The 19,264-nt window shown below is 53.1% G+C and overlaps 1 protein-coding gene across 9 annotated transcripts in view; it reads left to right on the forward strand.

The window, feature by feature from the left end:
- BCAS3 (BCAS3 microtubule associated cell migration factor) overlaps window positions 1-19,264 on the forward strand; it is a 367,571-nt gene that overhangs the window by 332,229 nt on the left and 16,078 nt on the right. For 6 of the 9 annotated variants that reach the window (XM_044430184.1, XM_044430179.1, XM_044430186.1 and 3 more), the window contains one exon: window positions 18,314-18,481. In XM_044430184.1, the coding sequence (XP_044286119.1) occupies window positions 18,314-18,481 (168 nt within the window). Of the gene's footprint in view, window positions 1-18,313; window positions 18,531-19,264 lie in introns of all 9 variants that reach the window. The other 3 variants (XM_044430188.1, XM_044430187.1, XM_044430189.1) reach the window with 1 other exon arrangement.

A 19,264-nucleotide genomic window follows, 5' to 3' on the forward strand; every position in this document is an offset into this window, starting at 1 on the left:
CCCCAGTTCACGGCCCGAGTACAGATTGTGCGTTTTCCTCGTGGGGAGCAAATGGTTAGTGTAGGCAGGTTCAGACGACATGGCAATGCACATCTCAGCAAGAATCCGCAGGCAACCCTGTTCGTCTCCTGACTGCGCACTGGTGTGTTGTCTGCGCAACAGCTCTGGGTCAGGTGGAATTCGTGATGTGTGTGCAGTGGGGGGAGAGGGTGACACAGATGCCTGGGAAATCGCCCTCGCACCTTGACTCAGGAGGTCCTGGGTTCCCCCTCCAGTATCTTCAGGTCGAGCTGCGAGCTTCAGGTTGCGTAAGAGCAAGGGAGGACGGATGGAACCCGTCGGAAGGCTACATACCAGTATTTCATCCAGACTTAAATCCGCGTTCGCCTCTGGCAGCGAGCCCCACCGGACTTGGCCAGCCTCGAACCGTACACGCGTCGAATTGACCGTCTTGTGTCTTTAAGGAGACGAAGTGCACGGAGGAAGATTCCCATTCCAGAGTTCACCGACTGAGCTGATTCTGGCCCTCTTCATAGCCGGTTCTTCCCCACTGTGGCTCCCAATCGGTTTTACAGTGATGAATACCATATTCCGCTGATGCTATCATACATTTTAAACAGACAAGATACCCCTTCCCAGATGGAGGTTGACCCTCAATTAGTCAGATTCTTCGGCCCCAGACCGTTTAAAAGTGCTTTGCACACGCACACACAAACCAAAGTCTCTCCAACATAGGTGCTTTTTCTCTCACGTTCAGTTGCCTGTAGGGATCTGTAAAATACGGTTCTAAATTGTTCCCAGGCCTTCATGATGGTCTGATTAGCTGAAAACTCAAAATGAGCCACCATTTGGGAGTGGGGGTTAGAGAGAAGGGGGAGAGGGTCCACAAATGTGACAACGGCCAACTTAGGAAAGTCCACAACACGGCACTTGTGTGCCTTGGACGAAATCCAGCGAGGGAGTTGCGGGAGTGAGCGAAATGGCTAGTGCCGTTCTCCTCAAGATGTTTTGGGCTTCCAGCCCCCATCAGCCTCAGACAACACGGTTGATGGTCAGGAATCCTGGGCGTTGTTGCCCCAAACATCTGGAAGATACCAGATTGCAGAGAGGGGTGGATAACAGTAAGCAATCTGTAGGGATGCAGGAGAATTTCATTCCAGTTTGCAAATCGCTTGAAAATATCATACTTGCAACCCCCCAGATACGCCTGCCGGCTGGTGCACATGATTTCTGAAAATGTTTGCAGCTTCCTGAACTTGCATTCACAAAATGCGCACTTTAAAAAAAGGTATACCTCAAAAACGCAAACATTAAGAAATGCATGCTTTTACAGACATGCCATTTTTCCAAAAAAACAAGTTAAAAATGCAGTTTTTACAAAGGTGTGTTTTTATGCTTTAGTCAAGGGAAAGTAAGTGCACCTCTTTGAAAAACGTGCATTTTTCCTGTTTGAAGCACATTTGTTCAAGCAACGCCCCACCCCCCAAACATGTAGGAAATGTGAGTGGGAGCAAGCCAAAACAAACCTTGGCGAGACGCTGGAAGAATTTCAGCCAACGTGAGAATCCCGTGTTCTCTTATCCTGGCCTCTGGAGTGCTTTGCTCCATCCTCTGTCTTTCTAAGAGAGAATATCTGTGTTTTGCAGGCAGATGGGTGTCTATTTTCATACCAAAGGTCTCTGATATGTCAAGGCATGAGCGACCGTGTCACGCAGAGCCGCTGGCAACATGTTTGAGAGGGGCGCCGAACTGTTTCCAGCCAGGGGGCTGCACTCAGTTCCAGAGAAAGCCCTAAGAGGGCACAATAAAATCTCGTGGTGGGTGGGGCCAGTGGGAAGGGGCGGGGCAAAGGGCCGGTTTTTTCCCCATTCTGCACTACTGGGAACTAAGCCTTGGGGGCGTGGCCTCTGGGGAACCCCGGATGGGCGGATGGCGTCCCCAGGGCCGGCCGGCGTTTCCATGCCTCTGCCTTCCAGGATCATCGGGATCTCATTGCCGTGGGCCCCTTTGCACTTATGGGGCACTGCCTTTTTAGGGGCCGCAGCCGGAGCTGTATCTCAGTTTGGAGATCGCCCCCATATTGGTGATCTCTAGCATGCCTTAGATGCCACTTTCTTTTTCTCTCTGTCTTTTACCCAGGGCCTGCCCAACTAAGAGAGCTACCCTGTGTGTTTGTCCATCATTGTGGGATCGCCTCGCTTTCCACTGGTTTTCAAGTTTGTTGTAATGCTCTCTATCAATGCTTTGGCAACAATTAACATCTTTCAGTTGCATCCGAAACACGCCTCGTGCATGTTAATTTATTTCATCTTCTTACAAACCACTGAAGAGCTATTTTAAAACAAAACAGCCGTTCAAAAATCTGTTAAATCCCCGTCCTTGTTATTGGATGTTGCAAAATGTGGGGAATCGCTGTCCCGGCCTACCTTGCCAGGCTGTTGTGCCAGTTGCAGCCCAACAGTGTGGGCCTGGTGCTTGAGTGTTGCAAAATAGCTGCGTCCATGCAATTCATAGCAAGAAACTACGGAAGTGTAAAAACCATCATCCACTCCCTGGCCCATGATGGATGGAACAGGTCAGCTGAGCTGCCTTCCACCCCGCCATCCTCCCCTCTGCCTCCCATGGAACCTGAGAGCAATTTAAACCCAATCTGGCCTTGCATTTGAGGGCTGTTTTCTTCCAATCAATCGGGGAATGACAACCTCTGCAGTCGGAATTGTTTTAACCGAACGCAGTTAAGATTATTATTCATAAACACACATGTTATGGCTTCGGCTCTTTCGCCGCTCGCTTTTACAGCCCTATAAATCGCATGCAGAACACAAGGGCCGCTGCTTCTCCACTAAATGTTTTGCAGCCGTCGTAAATTATCTTTTTCTTGCATTCGTAATGAAAGAGAGAGTGAGGGGCGGGGGGGGGGGGGAATGTTTGATCTTTTTTATATCCTCTTCCCTAAAATGTAAAAATATGGGAGACGGAGCCAGATATTATCTCGTCGGAAAATAAAAAGCGAAGTTGTTTTCTACACAAGCTTTTTCCCCCTCCTCTGTACCCGAGTTCACGATTGGGCAGCTTCATAAAATGTTATTCGGACACTGGAATACACTCGGCTTGTGCACAAGTACACTTTTGCCTTGACGAGCACTCTTTGGGCCGGAAGCTTAAAAGGAAGGACGGGACGCTCCACTCCGTTCTGCTCCTCTTTGAAAAGCCGCGTCTTATCCCAGCTGCCCCAGTTCCACCCGGCACCCCTGGGCACGGCCTCCGTCCCTGCTAAATCACCTCTGCCTTTGGGAAGGCGTTTCGCGGGACCCCTTGAAACACACACAAGAATTGATACCGTTCACATTCTGCAGGTTTCCATGAGTGGAACCAAAACTCGGGGGTAGAGGAGGAGGAGGTGAGAAAGAGCGCCGGTCCCCATGCGTGGGGGTGAAGACCGGGGCTTAACGCATGCTCACGGAAATGGATGTCAGCGCACATGCTCAGAACCCGCATGTAAATGCCAGCACGCAAGAACGCAAAGGCCGGACCGTTGTCGGCCTGGGCCAGGGTGGTCGCGTCTGCTCACAGGGGCTGTCCAAGACAGGGGGCTTCGACCGGACGTTTTCTAAGCTGCAGGTGCCGGTGAATGGACCTTTGACCCAGGGAGGCCCCTTGGTAAACTGTTCCCCGGGGCTTCCTCTGAAATCGCTCCCGCCGCTGCCCGTCTCCACTGCCACTATTTCCTGCCTGGTTATACCTCTCCCATGCACCGCTTCGGCCAGAGCAAGGGAGGGTTGAACCTGCGGTGTTCAACTGAAGGAGCTCCAACACGGAGCCACGGGCACTCCCGGCCGCCCGTTCCACTTGGACCAGTCGCAGCGGTGGCTTCCGTTCGAGTCGGTGGGACGAAGGCTGTTTCCTTTTGGAAAAGCCTTCCAGCAGCTTTTAAAATCAGGGCAACGTAGGAGCGTGGCACATACAGAGACACAACAGGCAAACTCCTTGGTGGGCAGATAATCCTGCCAAGTGTCTCTGCCACGAGACCTAGAGTTGTCACAACCTGCCCACCAGCCACTGGATCGATGCCCGGAAGCCAGGCTCCCTGGACACACGGTTCGGGGGATCGCTGGGATCCGGCAGGGGCATGGGAGCGTTTGGCAGCGTGCAACAGGCGGGGGGCAGCACATGGGGGAGCGACCCTTGGTCCTCCAAGCCCCGGTGCGTGAGCCTGGCTGCAGCTTCGTCCCGTGTCGCTGAACGGTGAGTGTGCCGCAAGCCTCGAGGAGACCCTGCCTTAGCCCGCCCGTCTTGGAAGCCAGCCTGCCTGCAAAACTCCCAGCTTCCCTTGTCTGCAAAGCAAACTTTTGCCTTGTAGTATTTACCTTGGCAAATGCCCCACCAGATTGATGATCTGTAAAGTGGATTTGTTATTTGGCTGTTTGCTTTGGCAACTCTTGAAAGCAAGCGCCCCCCCCCCGCCCCAATCGCAGTCCCAGATGTCACTGCATACATTACTGTTCGCTCCAAGTTTCTCCCAAAGTTTTAATTTCCACTACAAATACCATTAAGCTTTCCTTTTCTTTTGCACCTCTTTCTCGGGACTTCAGATCTCAGCAGAGCACCTCTGTTTTCCATTTGATTGCCATTTTATTATCTCCACCAGCTTCCTCTGGGGTAGGAAAGCTAGCGGCAGCGTGGCAAAACTCGGCTTTGCAAACAGGTCCTGTGCAACTTTGTCGAGCGTTCGAGTATAAATTAACTGCTTTTTCTCAGAATGGAGAATGTGGAACAACAAGTTTATCTCTGACCTACAGAAGGCCACCCGTATGCTGTCATTAAGAATGTGCAGACATATAAAATACGTTCCGTCTGCATTTCACAGATTGTCATGTGGCCTCTTGCCGTTGTCCATGGATGGACAGAATCAGATTTAGGACAATCCATTCATAAGCAAATGTGCAAATTCCCCAAATGTGCATTTTCAAGCATCAACCTATGGCAGAAATGTGTGTCTTTGATCAGTGCCTTTATGTGTTTTATTTTTTGCACTTTTCTAGTAGTACATTTGTGTAAAATTACCAAAAGTTAAAGACATCGTCGTCAAGTCGACAGAGTTCATGCAAAACAAGAAAAGCCAGCCTGAGTCCATTGCAGATTTTGTGACTTCCCCGGTTGTCATCATCTGCCTCTTGCTCCATCTTGGCTTTTGTTCCAAACATAACATTTCTAGTCCTCATGGAGACATGTGCTGAAATTTCAGAAGCCAAGATTTGTGTGCGCCTGAACACAGTTTGCTCTGACTGGAGCAACAGCCTTTTCCACACAAGCCAAACCAGCATAAATTACACACGATAATCAAAGCATATGTACTCCGAAACCACCAAAAATGACTGCTGCACATTGACTAATCTCTCTTTCAATGGTGAACTTGGATCTCCTGCATCCCATGTGATTTATTTTAATTTACATGCTGCTGCTGTTGCTATCGCTGCTGCTGCTGTTTAAAAATGGCAGGTGTGTCATGAGCAAATGTACGCGGCGAGCTGATGTAAACACTGTTTCATTGGAGTGACACCTGCCGGGTGAGGCGCATTCACCCCCAACCTGAGTCTTTTTATGCGGAGGTGCCGGCATTTGAACCCTGGACCGCTGTGTCTGGTGAAGCTCCGGCCCCTGCCCTGGTTGGAAGCCCCACAGCTCTTCCTGCATGTGAGCGGAGAGGTCGCGGAAGGGTCCCTTATCTCCCCAGCCCTGAGCGCCCTCGTTGCATTTCATGTTGGGTTTCGTTGTCTAAATGGATCGCTGGGTATGGACAACTGAGCAACCCATGCTCAAGGGCTGTGTGGGTAGATTCTGGGTTGTTGTTCAGCCTCAGGTGGTGGTTGAAACATGGGCTCTCTTGTTGCCTGGATCTAGCCAGGGTAATCAACTACAGCTTGGTCACCATGAACAACTCATGGTGAGACCCTGCAGTTCGTTGGGTTGTGAACTGTGGGTTATTCATCATGGTTTGTTAGAGCTGCTGGGTTCAGACAACCCAACAGCCCATGTTTTGATGGCAGCAGGCAGTTCAACAACAGTCCACACTCATCCAAAAAGTTTGAGCAGTCTCTGAATCCATAAATACTCTTTGTGTGGTCATTTCCCAAAAATAGACTGGCCAGTCCAAATAAGCCAAACCTGAGGACTAAGGAGGGTGGCAGTTGGCATAAAATGTGCATATCCTAACATAAATATAAAGCTGCAAAATTAGAAATGATTAGTCTAATAGAAATAGAGACGATCTCCCCACGGCATAGCTGGTCAGTGTGGCACAGAGTCACTGCCTGGCCTGGTCCCCCCGTGGCCTTCCTGTCCGAGCGGCTCCATGGAGCCCAGATCCGTGGGCTGAGCAGGCGAGGCGGCCTTTCCTCATCGAGTGAGGCCTTTCCCTCTCTCTCGGCCACCCCCTGCGCCTTTGCACCGGCCTGCAGTGCCCCGCCGGACGCGCCGTCTCTGAGCCACGCTTTGCGAGACACTTTCTTGTCTCCGTCCTTTGTCCTGCCAGACGCCAAGTTGTGTGTGCCGAAGGATTAAGGCTGAGAGCTACCTGTGTGTGTTTGTCCGTTTATCTCTTCGGCGGTGCCTCCAACCCATTGTTCCCCCCCGTAATGGACAGCATAAGACCCCCAAATCCTTAAGTCTCCTCTTTGGTGTTTACCCAGTCTTTAGTAGAGCAGCTGTCTGGGGGGTGGGGGGATGGCGGGGCAAAAGTGGACCAGACAACGCTCTGATTTTGAGCAAACGGGCGTGTTCCTTTAAAAAAATAAAATGGCTCAGACTTTCTTTGTGGCCGAGAGGAGCCAGATTCTCTGGCGCAGCGCTCAGGGGTCCAAACATTCTGAAGCGAGCTGGCTCTTTTGGTGAAGAAGGAAGAGAGTCCTTTGCCGTGTTTTTGGCTGAAGGCCTGAACTTCTTCCAGCCCCTTGCTATATAATAAGCAAAATGAGCCAATTAAAGGCTCATTATGCTGTCGGACCGTTTTCTTAACCGTGGAAAGCAACTGAAGGAGATGGATGGATAAATAGATGGGTCCTGTGTCAGACATTTGGAGATGGGGCGAGGGAGGAAGGCTTCTGGGATGAGCCGGTTTGCAGAAAGGGAAAAAAGCACTTCCTGCTCCATTGTGTTTGAAGTATCTTTGCGCTGACCTGTCAGGGTTGGATTCATCCATATGGAAGTGTTTCTAGGAGGCTTTTTTTAATCATTTAAAGGAGAGGGAAATGCAGATCCGATTTGCAGATGTCTTTCGTTTTATTCACAGACGGCGAGTCCAGCTCGTTTGCGGGTTTCTGCAAAAATGAGTCACGATAAGACGCACACGCGGGCACAGTACAAAGGGTGCATTCCTGAAGTCGCACTTTTAATTGTGCTTGAAAAAATTCCACAGCACCTCCCCCTTGTAACACCTTGCGCCGTGTCCCTGAGGACCCTAGCTTTAATATTTCCCGTTTTTCAACAAGGCAAGTTTTTAGTCCTTATGACTTAGAAAAGCATATTTAATGATATCCTGGAAGTTAAGGGTCCGAATAATATCCTTGTGCTTGGAATTCTGCATGTTCTTTGCCATCCTCTCATGATTGTCAGGACCAAATTGTCTTACACAGCTAGGAAATGAATGAATGAATGAATGAATGGTTAATTCTGCAAATGAAGGGAGAGTCTGCAGATGTCCAGGTAGTCCTATCCAGGTATTTGCTCCAGTTTTGCCCCACCAAGTGCTAATTGGGGTAAAAAGAATCCCTCTTCCTGCTTCCAGCACTCAGCTCCATGTGGAACAGCTGTGTGGCCTCTTTTATACCATCCTCAATTTAAAGGTTTTCTTAGTTCAAAGGCTGTCCTGTCTAATCCCAGTTTAAAGCTAAAAAGTGACTGTTCTCTGTCCAGAGTGAGGGGTGCAAACCCAGATCTCCTGAGTTCCAATCCCTCACTCTAACCCCCTGGGCCACATCATTTCTACATCAATACTATCACATGCTTTTTTTTTCTTTGCTTTTGTGATGCGAATCCTCTTTTTTGGCACTTTAAAACTGGCCACCTACTTTTGTTTAGAGGTGGGGCTCCCACGCCTCCATGAGCACACCTCCAGTGCCGATAACCCTGGGCCACAAAACGCTATGAGCCCTTGATTTCGGAATCCTTCCTCACCAACAGACCTCCCTACTGTAAATGGGACAGGATTGGGTGTGGATTGTCCCCTTTTCTGTGGCATCTTTCTTCCCCTTAATGGTATCTCTTGGCCCCAGTCTTCTCTCTGTCTGTAAAACCCACAAAATTGGGTGAGAGGACTTGACGCCATGCCTTTAATCTCTGGCTCTGTTAGTACAAGAAATCCCACCTTGACCCAGATTCAACAATGAGCGGCCATTTGAATAGGTACCCCTAAAACATTTAAAAAGCAAAATCCACCAGACCGATAAATGCCCTTTTAGCAGTATCCCTTTGAATGTCTGTCACTGATGCAGCAATATTGACACTGGAAAGGAGGAGGGGGACGACGCAGGATCGGGGGGAGGGTGTCATTATTTAGCCAAACCACCCGTCTTCATCATCGTTCCGACCTCGCTCCAAGATCACTGCAGAGCCCTGAAGCCCAGCCTGCCAGGCCCCATCCTGCAAGCTGAAACCCGGCTTGGCACCCGAGATCCCGAATGCCACACTTCTCTCCCTGGCTGGGCCGCCTCTCCCCTGACTGCCCCCCATTTGCTGACTGCCGTTTGCCACTCGGTATTTTTCATTTTCATAAACAGTCGGAACGCCTCTCCTAAGCTTAGTCACAGGTAAGACCAACTTTGAGATAAAACACCTTGGGGTTTGGAGGTGTAGGCCCTGCCCTTCAGCCTCCAGCCGCCGCCAGGAGCTGCTCCCGCTGCCTTTTGGTGGAAAGGGATCCCATGTGCCTGCCCTGAATCACTTCGCCTTTCTCCCCTCGCCCGAGGTTTGCACCCTGCTCGGAGCCACGGAGTCAACCGGGGGGCGAGGGCAAGGCGGCGGCAAAGCTTCCAGGAAGCCCCGCCGCGCCCTGCCTTCTCCGCCGGCGTCCTTCACCCGGTCTGCAGCGTGCGCCTGCACACAGACGCGGCTCGCGGGAGAGTAAACTCTGCTGCCCTTTCAAGTCCAGCCGTTCCCGCCGATGAGAATGGGATGAGTTAAGTGACTGCAAGCCCGAGGCTGGGACGTGCCGGCCGCAATAATTTTTCCACTCCATCATCTCACCTTCGGATGCCAGGCTGCCTCACGCAGCCACCAGATGGCTGATGAATAGTGTAAGTGACAAGGGCAGAACCTCTCAAATGCATCTGGAGGAGAAGCTCCGAGTCGCCGGGAACGAGCCGGACCTCTGGCTGAGACCAGCTGGGGCTTGCTCATGCTGGCGCTGGCGCCCTGCAAGCGACTGAGCCAGCCGTGGCTCCAACCGGGCTGGGATCTCAAGAAAAGGTGGCTCTCTGCGAGCCACACAGCACTGCGGCCTCATCCAGGAGCGTGCAGCACTCGCCTGGACCACTGAACATCTCTGCCCCATGGCCCGGCCCGGCCCGGCCAGCTCCACGGAACTGCTCACGTCTTGAAGCCCACCCAGCAGAGCAGGGCAAGAGAAGGGACAAAACCAACCAGCAGGAGTCCACCGTCAGCCTGGGGAATCCTTTGTTTCCGAAAGCCTTTCGCGCCACCTCAGCCTTCGGGTGGCCTGCCTCACACTGCACGTGGGTGGAGGTGCCTTTTGCGAGGCTTGGCGGCCCTCCGTGGCTTATCCAGTCCCCGAGAGGAGCGCGCGTGACCGCCATTTTGAACATGCAAGCATTGTGCATTATACGAAGCTGCCGAGCATTCCTCACTGGGGTCTCGTTGCATGACAACGCTTAGCAGGCGCTGCACGTGTCCGTTGGCACGCAGGCCCTGTGGCGCGTGGGTCGTGGCGGGTCTGCCAAGCCGGGCTGCAGCACAGGGGTCTCACCCGTCCTGTGCCCAAGTTTTAGGTTTTAACTAGCGCACGGATCAGAAATGTGCAGAACTGGGGTAGAGACAGAATCTGAGTCCCAGCGTGGGCCAGAAGGTGCAAACCGGGCATGTTTCTGATACAGAATGACCTGAGGCTGAGGCTGGAGCTCAGAACACACGCCATCCGTGGGCCATCATGGCTGAAGAGCAAACTTGGTTATTCTAAACAAACAAGCGACACAAGACACAAACCAGCGACATCAGTGACACAATGCCAGGTTCTGTGTGCGTGCATCATGCCACAGAGACCGATCGGGTTCCTGAGGAATCCGGCCTGTGTTCTGCAGCGAAGCAAGGCCGTGCGCTTTTTCCGTGGGCTCAGACCAAAATCGGTATCTCTTTATTCTTAGCGGCCCCCTGCCAGTAAACTGCGACTCACGTGTCCCGGGCTTTTCGGCAAGGTCAGAAATGGCTATAAAAAACAGCACACGGAAAGCGGTGGCTTCACTTGAGTGCGCAGATCGGTGTGACTTTCAGCTGTAGCCCGGCGTCCCTATGGGAAGGAAGGGCAGGAGTTTTAGCCTCACAACAACCCTGCGAGGTAGAATGAGCTGGGGCAGCGTGGTTTGCCCACAATGTGGGTCTTGCGCAGTAGAAGTTTTGGTGGGACTCCCTCGGCCGAAGTAACTTGTTGAGCAGTTCAGCAGTGGAGCTTAGCCCTCTTGCAGGCTGTTGGCCAGACCGGCTGGGAATCATGGGATTCGTAGTTCAGTGCAGCTGGAGAGACCTGGCTGAAGAAAGCTACCTACTAGCCCACAGAACTCTGAGGTTCCACAGTTCCATACGGAATCCGGTGGCCCCAGATACCTTGGACTGCAGCTTCTGCCGAGCCGGCTAGAAGAACCGTGCTCGTTCAGCTCTAGGCAATTCCACATCTTCGGAGGCTTGAGCCCTGATAAGCAGGGGTCGGAGCTAGGGAGATACCTGGCAGATCAGGAGGGTGGGGCTTCAGGCGATGGGTGTGCAAAGAGCACCCCAGGCCAAGCGGAAATAGCTGCCCCCTGGTCCCACAGCCCGAGACCTGGCTCTTTATCCTGGAGACCGTGAGAAGAAGGTTCCAAAATGAGTCATCTGCTCTTGGGCCCCCAGATGCCGTCCTCCCAGACCGTACCAGTGTCCAACCCCCTGGCTGTTTGCTGTGCGGACAGGGGCTGATAGAAGTGGTAATCCGGAGGACACGCCCGTCCTAAAACCCCAGGTCCAGTTGAAGCCTGAGAACAGGGGCCGAAAAGCCAGTGACTGGCTGCCTTCCTTGGCTACTTCTGGCGATGGCTGTCTCCATTGCATTAGAAATCCATGGCAAGCCGCCAGAGCAAGCCAGGCAGGCTTTCCGCTAGCTGCACATGTTCTGGATACTCTCGTTTGTGGGGTTACCTTTGCCCAGATGGAAAGAGACATCCATCACGGCCTCTCTGGCCAACCCGTTCAGTGAAGCAGGCCTGGGTTGACGCTGAGGAAGTGCAGATCCTTCCGAAAGAAGAAGAAAAGGTCAGGAGCAATCCAAAAGGACAAGCCAAGAAGATCTGTGTGTATATTGGATTTCACATATGAAACCCGGTCATGATAAAGCTGATGGCTTTGGAAACATCTACTTTGATTAATGAAAACAGCATTTGCGTCGACGGCGGATTTCAGACTTCAAAAGATCAGTTGGGGAGGAAGAAACGGCTGGTGGGGGTGGGCGGATTGCTTATTCATATCACATCCCAGGAAGCTGTTTTGCGAAAATTATAAAAGAGAGGATTTCCAGAACAGAAGAAAGAAAAATGACAAGCATTTCCATTGGAAAGTTGCAAATAAATTAGGCACTCATGAAGGTCATTAACACGGAGCAGGCGGTTGCTGGGAAGAGGCTGTTGGTGGAAACGGGCAGATGCCTCAGAAGGCGTGTCGAGGGAGGAGATACTCTTTGCATGGAACGCTTTCCCCGAGTCCCTTCTCGGGCTCTCGGAATCTTAATTGGTTAATTGCATGAGTCTGAAAGCTGAAGAAATGTGTCAACTCATAAAAAATAGCCCCATTCCGCAAGGAGAGGTGCTTGCGCTTTGCTTCTAGATAAACCGTGCGTGTCTCCAAGCAGCACAGGGATGCTGTCCCATCCGACGGAGGAGGATTTGGAAATATTTAACCTTTCTTTTCCTTTGAACAAAAATTAATCTGCTCCTCGGTTAATTGAGGGCGCTTTTTTCCATTGATGAAAAGGTTTTTTCCGTGGCTGGATCTAATGGGCATCTTAGCTAAAGGCTGCAGCGTTCATTCGGGGGTTTCAGTGCCTTCATCCACAGGCCAAATCCCATTTTGGAGACCCTTGTGGGGGTTGCAGGCCCAAGCGGAAGGTCTAACGTGGCAAAAGTACCAGCCGATTTCCACGGAATTCTCACAGTGCCGGAAAATGAGCCTTTTTGGGATGGGGTAAAAGAGCACAAAAGCTGAGAAAACCACCAAATGATCCCTGGCTGGGAAAAGAGGGTACGGAAGCCTTGCCATTCTGACCTGCTACACCCCTGGGGCAGTTGGGCCCAGGGTTTGCCCTGGGGCAACACCCGCGATTCCTTCTGAGCCCTTTGGGGATTCAAAGACGGTGGCCGGTGCAAACCCCAGGGTCCCTTTGTGCCAGGTTTATGAGCCAGTGGAGGTGCCCGGAGTCCACCAAAGCATCTCCCTGTTTATAGCTGCTCCACCAAATGAAAACTGCGGTGGTAAAATGAAAAACCGGGTTGCTCTATAGACTTAACTCCAACTGTAGTCGAAATCCCTGTGCCTCTTTCCAAAGCCAGGAGCTGTTCAAAGCAATCGGAGGGGTGAATTGTTCCTCGGCTTCGTTGTGTAGCGTCGATCAGCGAGGGGTGAATTGTTCCTTGGCTTCGTTGTGTAGCGTCGATCAGTGAGAAGGAAACGAGATGAGCCTCAAGACGCTCGCTTGTCCTTCAAGGCTGTCGCAAGGCCCTTTGGCGTGTCCAGTAGGGGAGACACAAATGGCATCGCGAGACCCTTGTGATGCCGAGGAGGCGCTGGGCCAGGCACAGAGCAGCTATTCCACGCTTCTGGCCATCGGTGGGAGAAGGTCTTCAGGGGTCAGGCACTAGTCCTCATGATCGATGCGCCTTGTACCATTCTGGATCTGTGCTCTCGGTTTGGGGACTGCTGGCTGCTTCTGGTGTGACTCTCCCTCAGTTGAAACCCATGCGGGGGGGGTGGAATCCCTTCTAGCAGATTCCCTTTCAGTGAACTGCCCGGGGGTCACGTGCCACCAGGGGATGCAGTCAGAAGGGTGCTAAAAAAGGCGGGGCTAGAGAGCCTGCAAAAAGCACGCACGCTGAATAATATCGGCATATTGCTAAAGTCCTTCCTGCCAGTCGCTAAGTCTTGGGGACACATTTCAGCCTCATTAGAGTGGGGCAGAGCTGCGCCACTGCCAGCAAACTCCCAAAGGTTTTGGAGGGGGGGGAGTGTGTTTCGGGGGAAATGTGCCCCTTCACAGGGGCTTGGCAAGGGGCCATGGGGCCCCAGGAGAGCTGAATTTGCCTCCCCTGCCCCAGGCTGGAGGTTCCCTAACTCTCAATCAAGGCTTTTCAGTTGCGTATGTTTTTTTAACCTTACGTTTCCACTCCTTTCGACTGAGAAGCCAAGCTTTAAGACGTGAAGAATACCAGGGGAAGTCTCAAAGGTCGTGTGCGTGGCGGGGCCTTCGTGGGATCTCCCATGGTCCAGAGCTGTATCGCGTGCCCACAGCTAATATCTAGGGCAGGCTCTCCAGTGCCAAAGGAAGCCATGCCCACATTTGTACGGTGTGTGGACATCACGGTGCTCGGATTACTTCGATGCCAGATTTAGATTTTATGGGAGGCGTGCAGCCCTGACGATCGGATGCTCAGGTCTCGGTGATCTATTTCCGTCGCAGGCATCGCTTTTAGCAGGGCTGGGTTCAGTCATATGGCATTAGAAATAATGAAAGATTAATCCAGGTGGGGATTAGCAGCCGTCCAAGTGAAACCGATCGCCTTAAGGTGGGGTGCCGATGCAAAGGTCATCCAAGTCCAAGGAAAGCGACACGGATCCCCAACTTTCCCTGATTTCTGGAGTTCATTTCCACATGTTTTGGAGCAGACGTTGGTTTGCACCTCTTGGTCCCAGATCTGGATCCGACAACAATCCATGGCAGAAGTTCTGTGCGTGGTGGGAGCTCACAGTGCAATTTGCGAAACAGTGGTGAAGAAACTTATTTGGAGAAAAACCACGCATGGAAACCATCTAGTTTTAAAAAGGTGAACATGCGTGCCGGACTCAGTGAAAGGAACGTGTGCATCTCAGATGCAGTTGATGCGTGCATTGGTGAAATGCATACCAACATTTATTTACAGAAAGGAGACGGGCTTGTGAGTGGATGTGGGCCAATGCCAGAGCTAATTTCGAGGTGGAAAAGGGAGGCCTTTGATAAGCGCAGATTTTGCTGATTTGCACACCTCCAGTCCCAACACATGGACTCCCCGCAGATACAGTTGGACGCTCTTCCCAGGCACAGCACTGAAGCGAGCATTTTCTTTTCCAGCAGTGACTCCGAGGGATAGGACAGTGGGGCATTCTGGGAAATGTTAAATGGCAGCTCCCAGCAGCCTCCCCAACACGTGTTCAAAGGGGGGTGGGGCACCGAAGCTGCTCAGGCGCAGCCCACGGAGGCGAAGCCCGTTTGGACGCGACCCTGCCAGCTACCACAGGGGAAATCTGGAGCACGTGGCTCTTTCGCATCCACGCATTCCTCCAGCTTGTGCTCAGGAAACGCTCCTGGCATTCCCCAGGTCTGCTCCACTGAAACAAAAACAGGGATCGTGCTTTCCAAGGGACGCACGGGAGAAAACTGGGGCGGCGGGCCAGCGCCCCGGCAGGCATGGCCGGCGGCAGCACACGGCATCGTGGGCCATGCGGGCTCCGTGTCTCGCCAGGAGATTTACGAGCAGGCTGCAGCAGGGAATGCCACCGCGGAGCCAAGAGGGAGAGAAAGACGGAGGCAGGGCTTCCCGCACCGAGGAGCTCTTTCCCCGAGAAAGCTTTCTGGCACGCTTAATCCCAATACCTGCATTTGCATTCACAGCCGCGCCTCACACAACGCCGTTAAGGACTTTTGGCAGGTCCTGAAGCTTGACTGGGGAGGCAGCGCCGCCATTGTCTACTCCGCTCTCACTCAAACTCGCGCACTAGGGCTGGCCTTTCTCCCCTCTCGCTCTGAAGTTTCTATTTGGGGGCCTTGGCAGTCGCCCTGGCAGAGCGTCAAAGGCTCTTGGCGGCGTTACTCCTAGGCCTGCTTCAAAGGAAGGCCAAGGTGTTTGGGTTTCCCGCTTGCCGAATGCAGAAAGGGCCTGCTCGCCCATCGCCGTCGGCCGAAAGGACTCCCTCCCCACCCACCCGTTGTGGGAGCGACATTGTAAGAAGGAGACGGACGGGGCACGGGACCCCATGTGGCCTTGGAGAGGCCGTTGGACTCCGGAGCCCTTCAGCCCCATGGCCAAAGGTGATAGGAGCTGGAGTTGAGGGAAATCTGGGAGGCCACCCCCGCAATAGCAGGACGAGTGTCAGAGGAAAGCAGCGGAGACGCCGGATCCATGGGGGAACCGTCCCCGTCCATCACGCCGGCTTTGTTTTCCACCATTCCAATGGCCAGAGCTCTTTGGGCGGTTCACAAAATCACCACTGGGAAAGGTACCATAATGGAAACAGCAGACCCAGTCTTTAAAGTATATAAAGCTCAAAAGCACTTTGAATGGGCACCATTAAATCCCAGGACCTGATAAACGGCCGACATGGCAAAAATACACCGCCAACCCCTTGGCCTTGAGTCACCTGCCGCTCGCAAAAAGCGTTTCCCTGTCTTGTCCAGGCGCTGAAAAGGTGACCCAGGTGGCCCCAGGGGGCCCTCTGTGGGGAGAGCCTTCCACAGCCAGGCGGGGCCGGGGAGCACCAAGCGGGCCCCGATCCGTCCTTCCCAAGAGCCCCTGTGCCATTCCATACCCTGCTCCAGACATCTCGGGCCGCCCTCCGTTTCCCAGCTCCACCTGAGCAGCAGCACGGGTGTCCCTGGGGATGCAGCCCGTCTCCCAGGCGCGCTGCGAGCGAAAGCAGCCAGCCTCGGCCGCGTTTGGGGATGCCCCGCTCCGCGGCCAGAAGCACCGGATGCGCCCAGCCCGCGCCGTCTTATTTTTCTTGGTCCAGGCCATTAGAGCTCCTCATTATCTGCCCTCTTTGCTGATGCACAGATAGCGGGCTCGGCTGAGTGTTTACCACCGGTTATCGGCCAGCACTTTGGCCGTTATCAGAGGAAGGGACGCCTGCCGCTGGGCCCGGGCTCTCGCCCTTTCTGTTACTGCCTGTCAGAGGCCGAGAGTGAGCTGTGAAACTGTGCAGTCGTCTCGGGAGAGCAGATAGTTTCTGACGGCTGATCAAAGGAAAGCGCCAAAGCCCTGATAACCGGGGACGTTCGTTTTGTGCGCTTTCAACTCGGAGAAAAACGCTGGCATTCGCCTCCTCCTCTTCCCACCCTCCCCGCACGCCCCACGCCCCACCTCGGCCGGCCGGCTGGCTGGCAAAAGCCAGGCCTGCTAAACGCCGCGGATCCAGTTACCTAATTGTCGAGCGGAATGGCATGCGATCCGAGCGTCAAAAGCCCGGGCCGTAATCTCATTCCAACCAGGGAATGATTTAAAATAAGCCCTCGCAACAGACCTGCTGCATAATAGACTTGAATAATTTTAATTTGTACTTTGAAGTGATCTGGGGTCCACAATCTAATCTTTGCATTTAGTCAAACGTCATGTCCTATTTTTGAATTCGGAAACAACTGTGAGTTAAGGGAATTATTTTTAAGTAGCGCTTCTGGGGAGTTTATGGAGTTTTCGCGCGATCAACTTGGTCAGCGTCTCTGAGAGCTGTGCGCAGACCCGTTTTCTCTCTCTCCTGCCACCTCTCTAGTGTAGCCCTCCCACTGAAGTCACTGGGGTTTACAGCTTCATCCTAAACAGGCTTACTCTGGTGTAAGTGCCCTTTCCCTTCAGGAGATGCTGAAATATACCTAGCTTTTCGCCCTAAAATGGCTCATCTTCAGCTGGATTAGGCCCAGGTGTGTGGCTGAACAATCCCCATGGCCGTCCTCATGCAAGAGCAGGGCCTTCTCGGGAGTGGGTCCAACCTTGTGCAGCGACTTCTCCAGAGAGGTCTGTCAGGCTCCAGGACTGTTCTCAGTTAGGCACCAAGCCTTGACATGCTCCTCTGAGAGCCGGTTGCAATAAACCCAGTGAGTTGTACTTCTCCGTTGACATAAATATTTGAATGCTGTGTTTTTCGGCCTGCAGCCAAAGTGTTCTGTTCCTATAGTCTGGTTCCTTTAGACTGTTCTGTCTGGGGTTTTTATGCAGCATTATCCTTTAGCATTTGGTTCTTTACTAATTTGATACCTTTAGCTTGGAGATGCATAACCATGTACCCCTCCAGAGCTGTTACAGTGGTCTCCAAAGGTATCCAATGAATTCCCACTGCCAGTGCAGTTATTTGTACACCGGGGTGTAAAACGTCAGGCCCAGGGATCAAATCCAGCCCTTTGGAAGTCCAAATTCGGCCCTCTCGGGTTCCCCAGAAGCCCACACCCCCCCCTCGCTTTTGACCCTCCTTTCCACATTCTGGAAGATTGAAACACCTCTCCTAAGCCGTCGTTCGTTGCGGTAACTGCAGCGGTCATGAAATCCACGCCATCTACATGTTGCAGGTTGTCAAGGAGCTTTTGTTCCATCATCTGCTTATGGAAAGATGTTTTAAACTTTTCTACTTATTTGTGCAGAGTGTGTGTGTGTGTGTGTGTGTGGGGGTGTTCTACTGTCTGTAATTTTGTGGCATTCACGCAGCTTGCAAAAAGCCATTCCGCTGCAGATCCACAGGTCCGATTTGCAGAAATTCAAACTCTTTGGAGTCTGTTGCGAATTTCTCCGGCATCCCCAGCTTTAGGCTACAATAGGCCGGCATTTGGGTGGGGGAGGATTTTGGCCCTGCTCCCTTTGCCTTCAGCCCCACCCACCACTGCAAAAGGGGATTCTGTTCCCTCCCACAGAGATCTTCATCTGAACCGCTCTGCCTTTGCCAGCGCTGGCTGCAGCGGAAGATCGGTGGCCCTCGGCCCTCAGACCAGCCACATAGGGGACCCTTGGAGTGAACAGGGCGTGTTTTGCCAAGCAGGTGGCGGGGTAGAAACCTGGGGAGGAACGGAAAGGGCTTGTGCAGTGCCGATCTTTCTCTCTCTGCCCCCGCACAGGTGCCTTCGATCGGAGCATGACCCTGCTAGAGGTCTGCGGGAGCTGGCCCGAGAGCTTCGGGCTCCGCCACCTGTCTTCTATCGAACAAACCGACGAGGGCCTGCGGGAACGGCTAGCCGACGCCATGTCCGAGTCGCCCGGCCGGGACATAGTGGGACCTGGAACAGGTACACAGAAGAGGCGGGATCGGATAGCACATGCCGCTCCCCCCCAATGGTGATTTCCTTTCACTAACTTATAATGGGAATTGTCCGCTCTCCCCCCAGTGCTCCCCCCCCTCAGGTAAAGCCATCTCGCTTCACGGTTTGCATCCAGGAGCTACCTCCCATGGATGGGGGGCTCCCCTCTCAAAAGGGGACCCTCCCGATGTTGGGGGACCCTCCTTTTCTGCCAAAGGCACTTTCCACCAACCCCGTTGCACGTGCCTCGATCTGGCTGCACCCCTCTTGCAGTCCCAACCGCGAGCCGGAGTGCCACCGGCCCCCCACAGAACCGGCCCCCCTGTTTCCAGCTCCCCAGCAGCCCTGTGCCTGCCGTATTCTGTGGGGAGATGGTGGCAGGTTGCCGCGGTTGGCAGAGGGTCGGAAATGCCGTGCGGCGCAGCAGTTGAGGGCGCTGGACCAGGACGCGGGAAGTCTGGCTCCAGGTCACTGCTCAGCCATGAAGCCTGATGAAATGGAGGGGAGGTGATATCCAGAAGCCACCGAGGAATCCTTGCAAAAGGAAGAAATGCAGTGTAATTAACGATGGCACTGGGAGCAAGTGCACATAAACCAAACCAGCTCTAGCCATCACCAATAAGTCCCACAAAACATTCGCTCCCTTTCCTCCAGTTCTTTTTATTAATTGCATTTCGGTATCCCCTGCACCTGAAGCTCTCTGGGGAACCCGCAACATTCGAGTCCTCCGTCCAGTTTGCACCCAGGCCCGACCCTGCTTTGCTTCCGAGA

The sequence above is a fragment of the Varanus komodoensis genome, unplaced genomic scaffold, assembly GCF_004798865.1.
Source record: "Varanus komodoensis strain SLA01 unplaced genomic scaffold, ASM479886v1 scaffold20_1, whole genome shotgun sequence".
Taxonomy (NCBI): domain Eukaryota; kingdom Metazoa; phylum Chordata; class Lepidosauria; order Squamata; family Varanidae; genus Varanus; species Varanus komodoensis.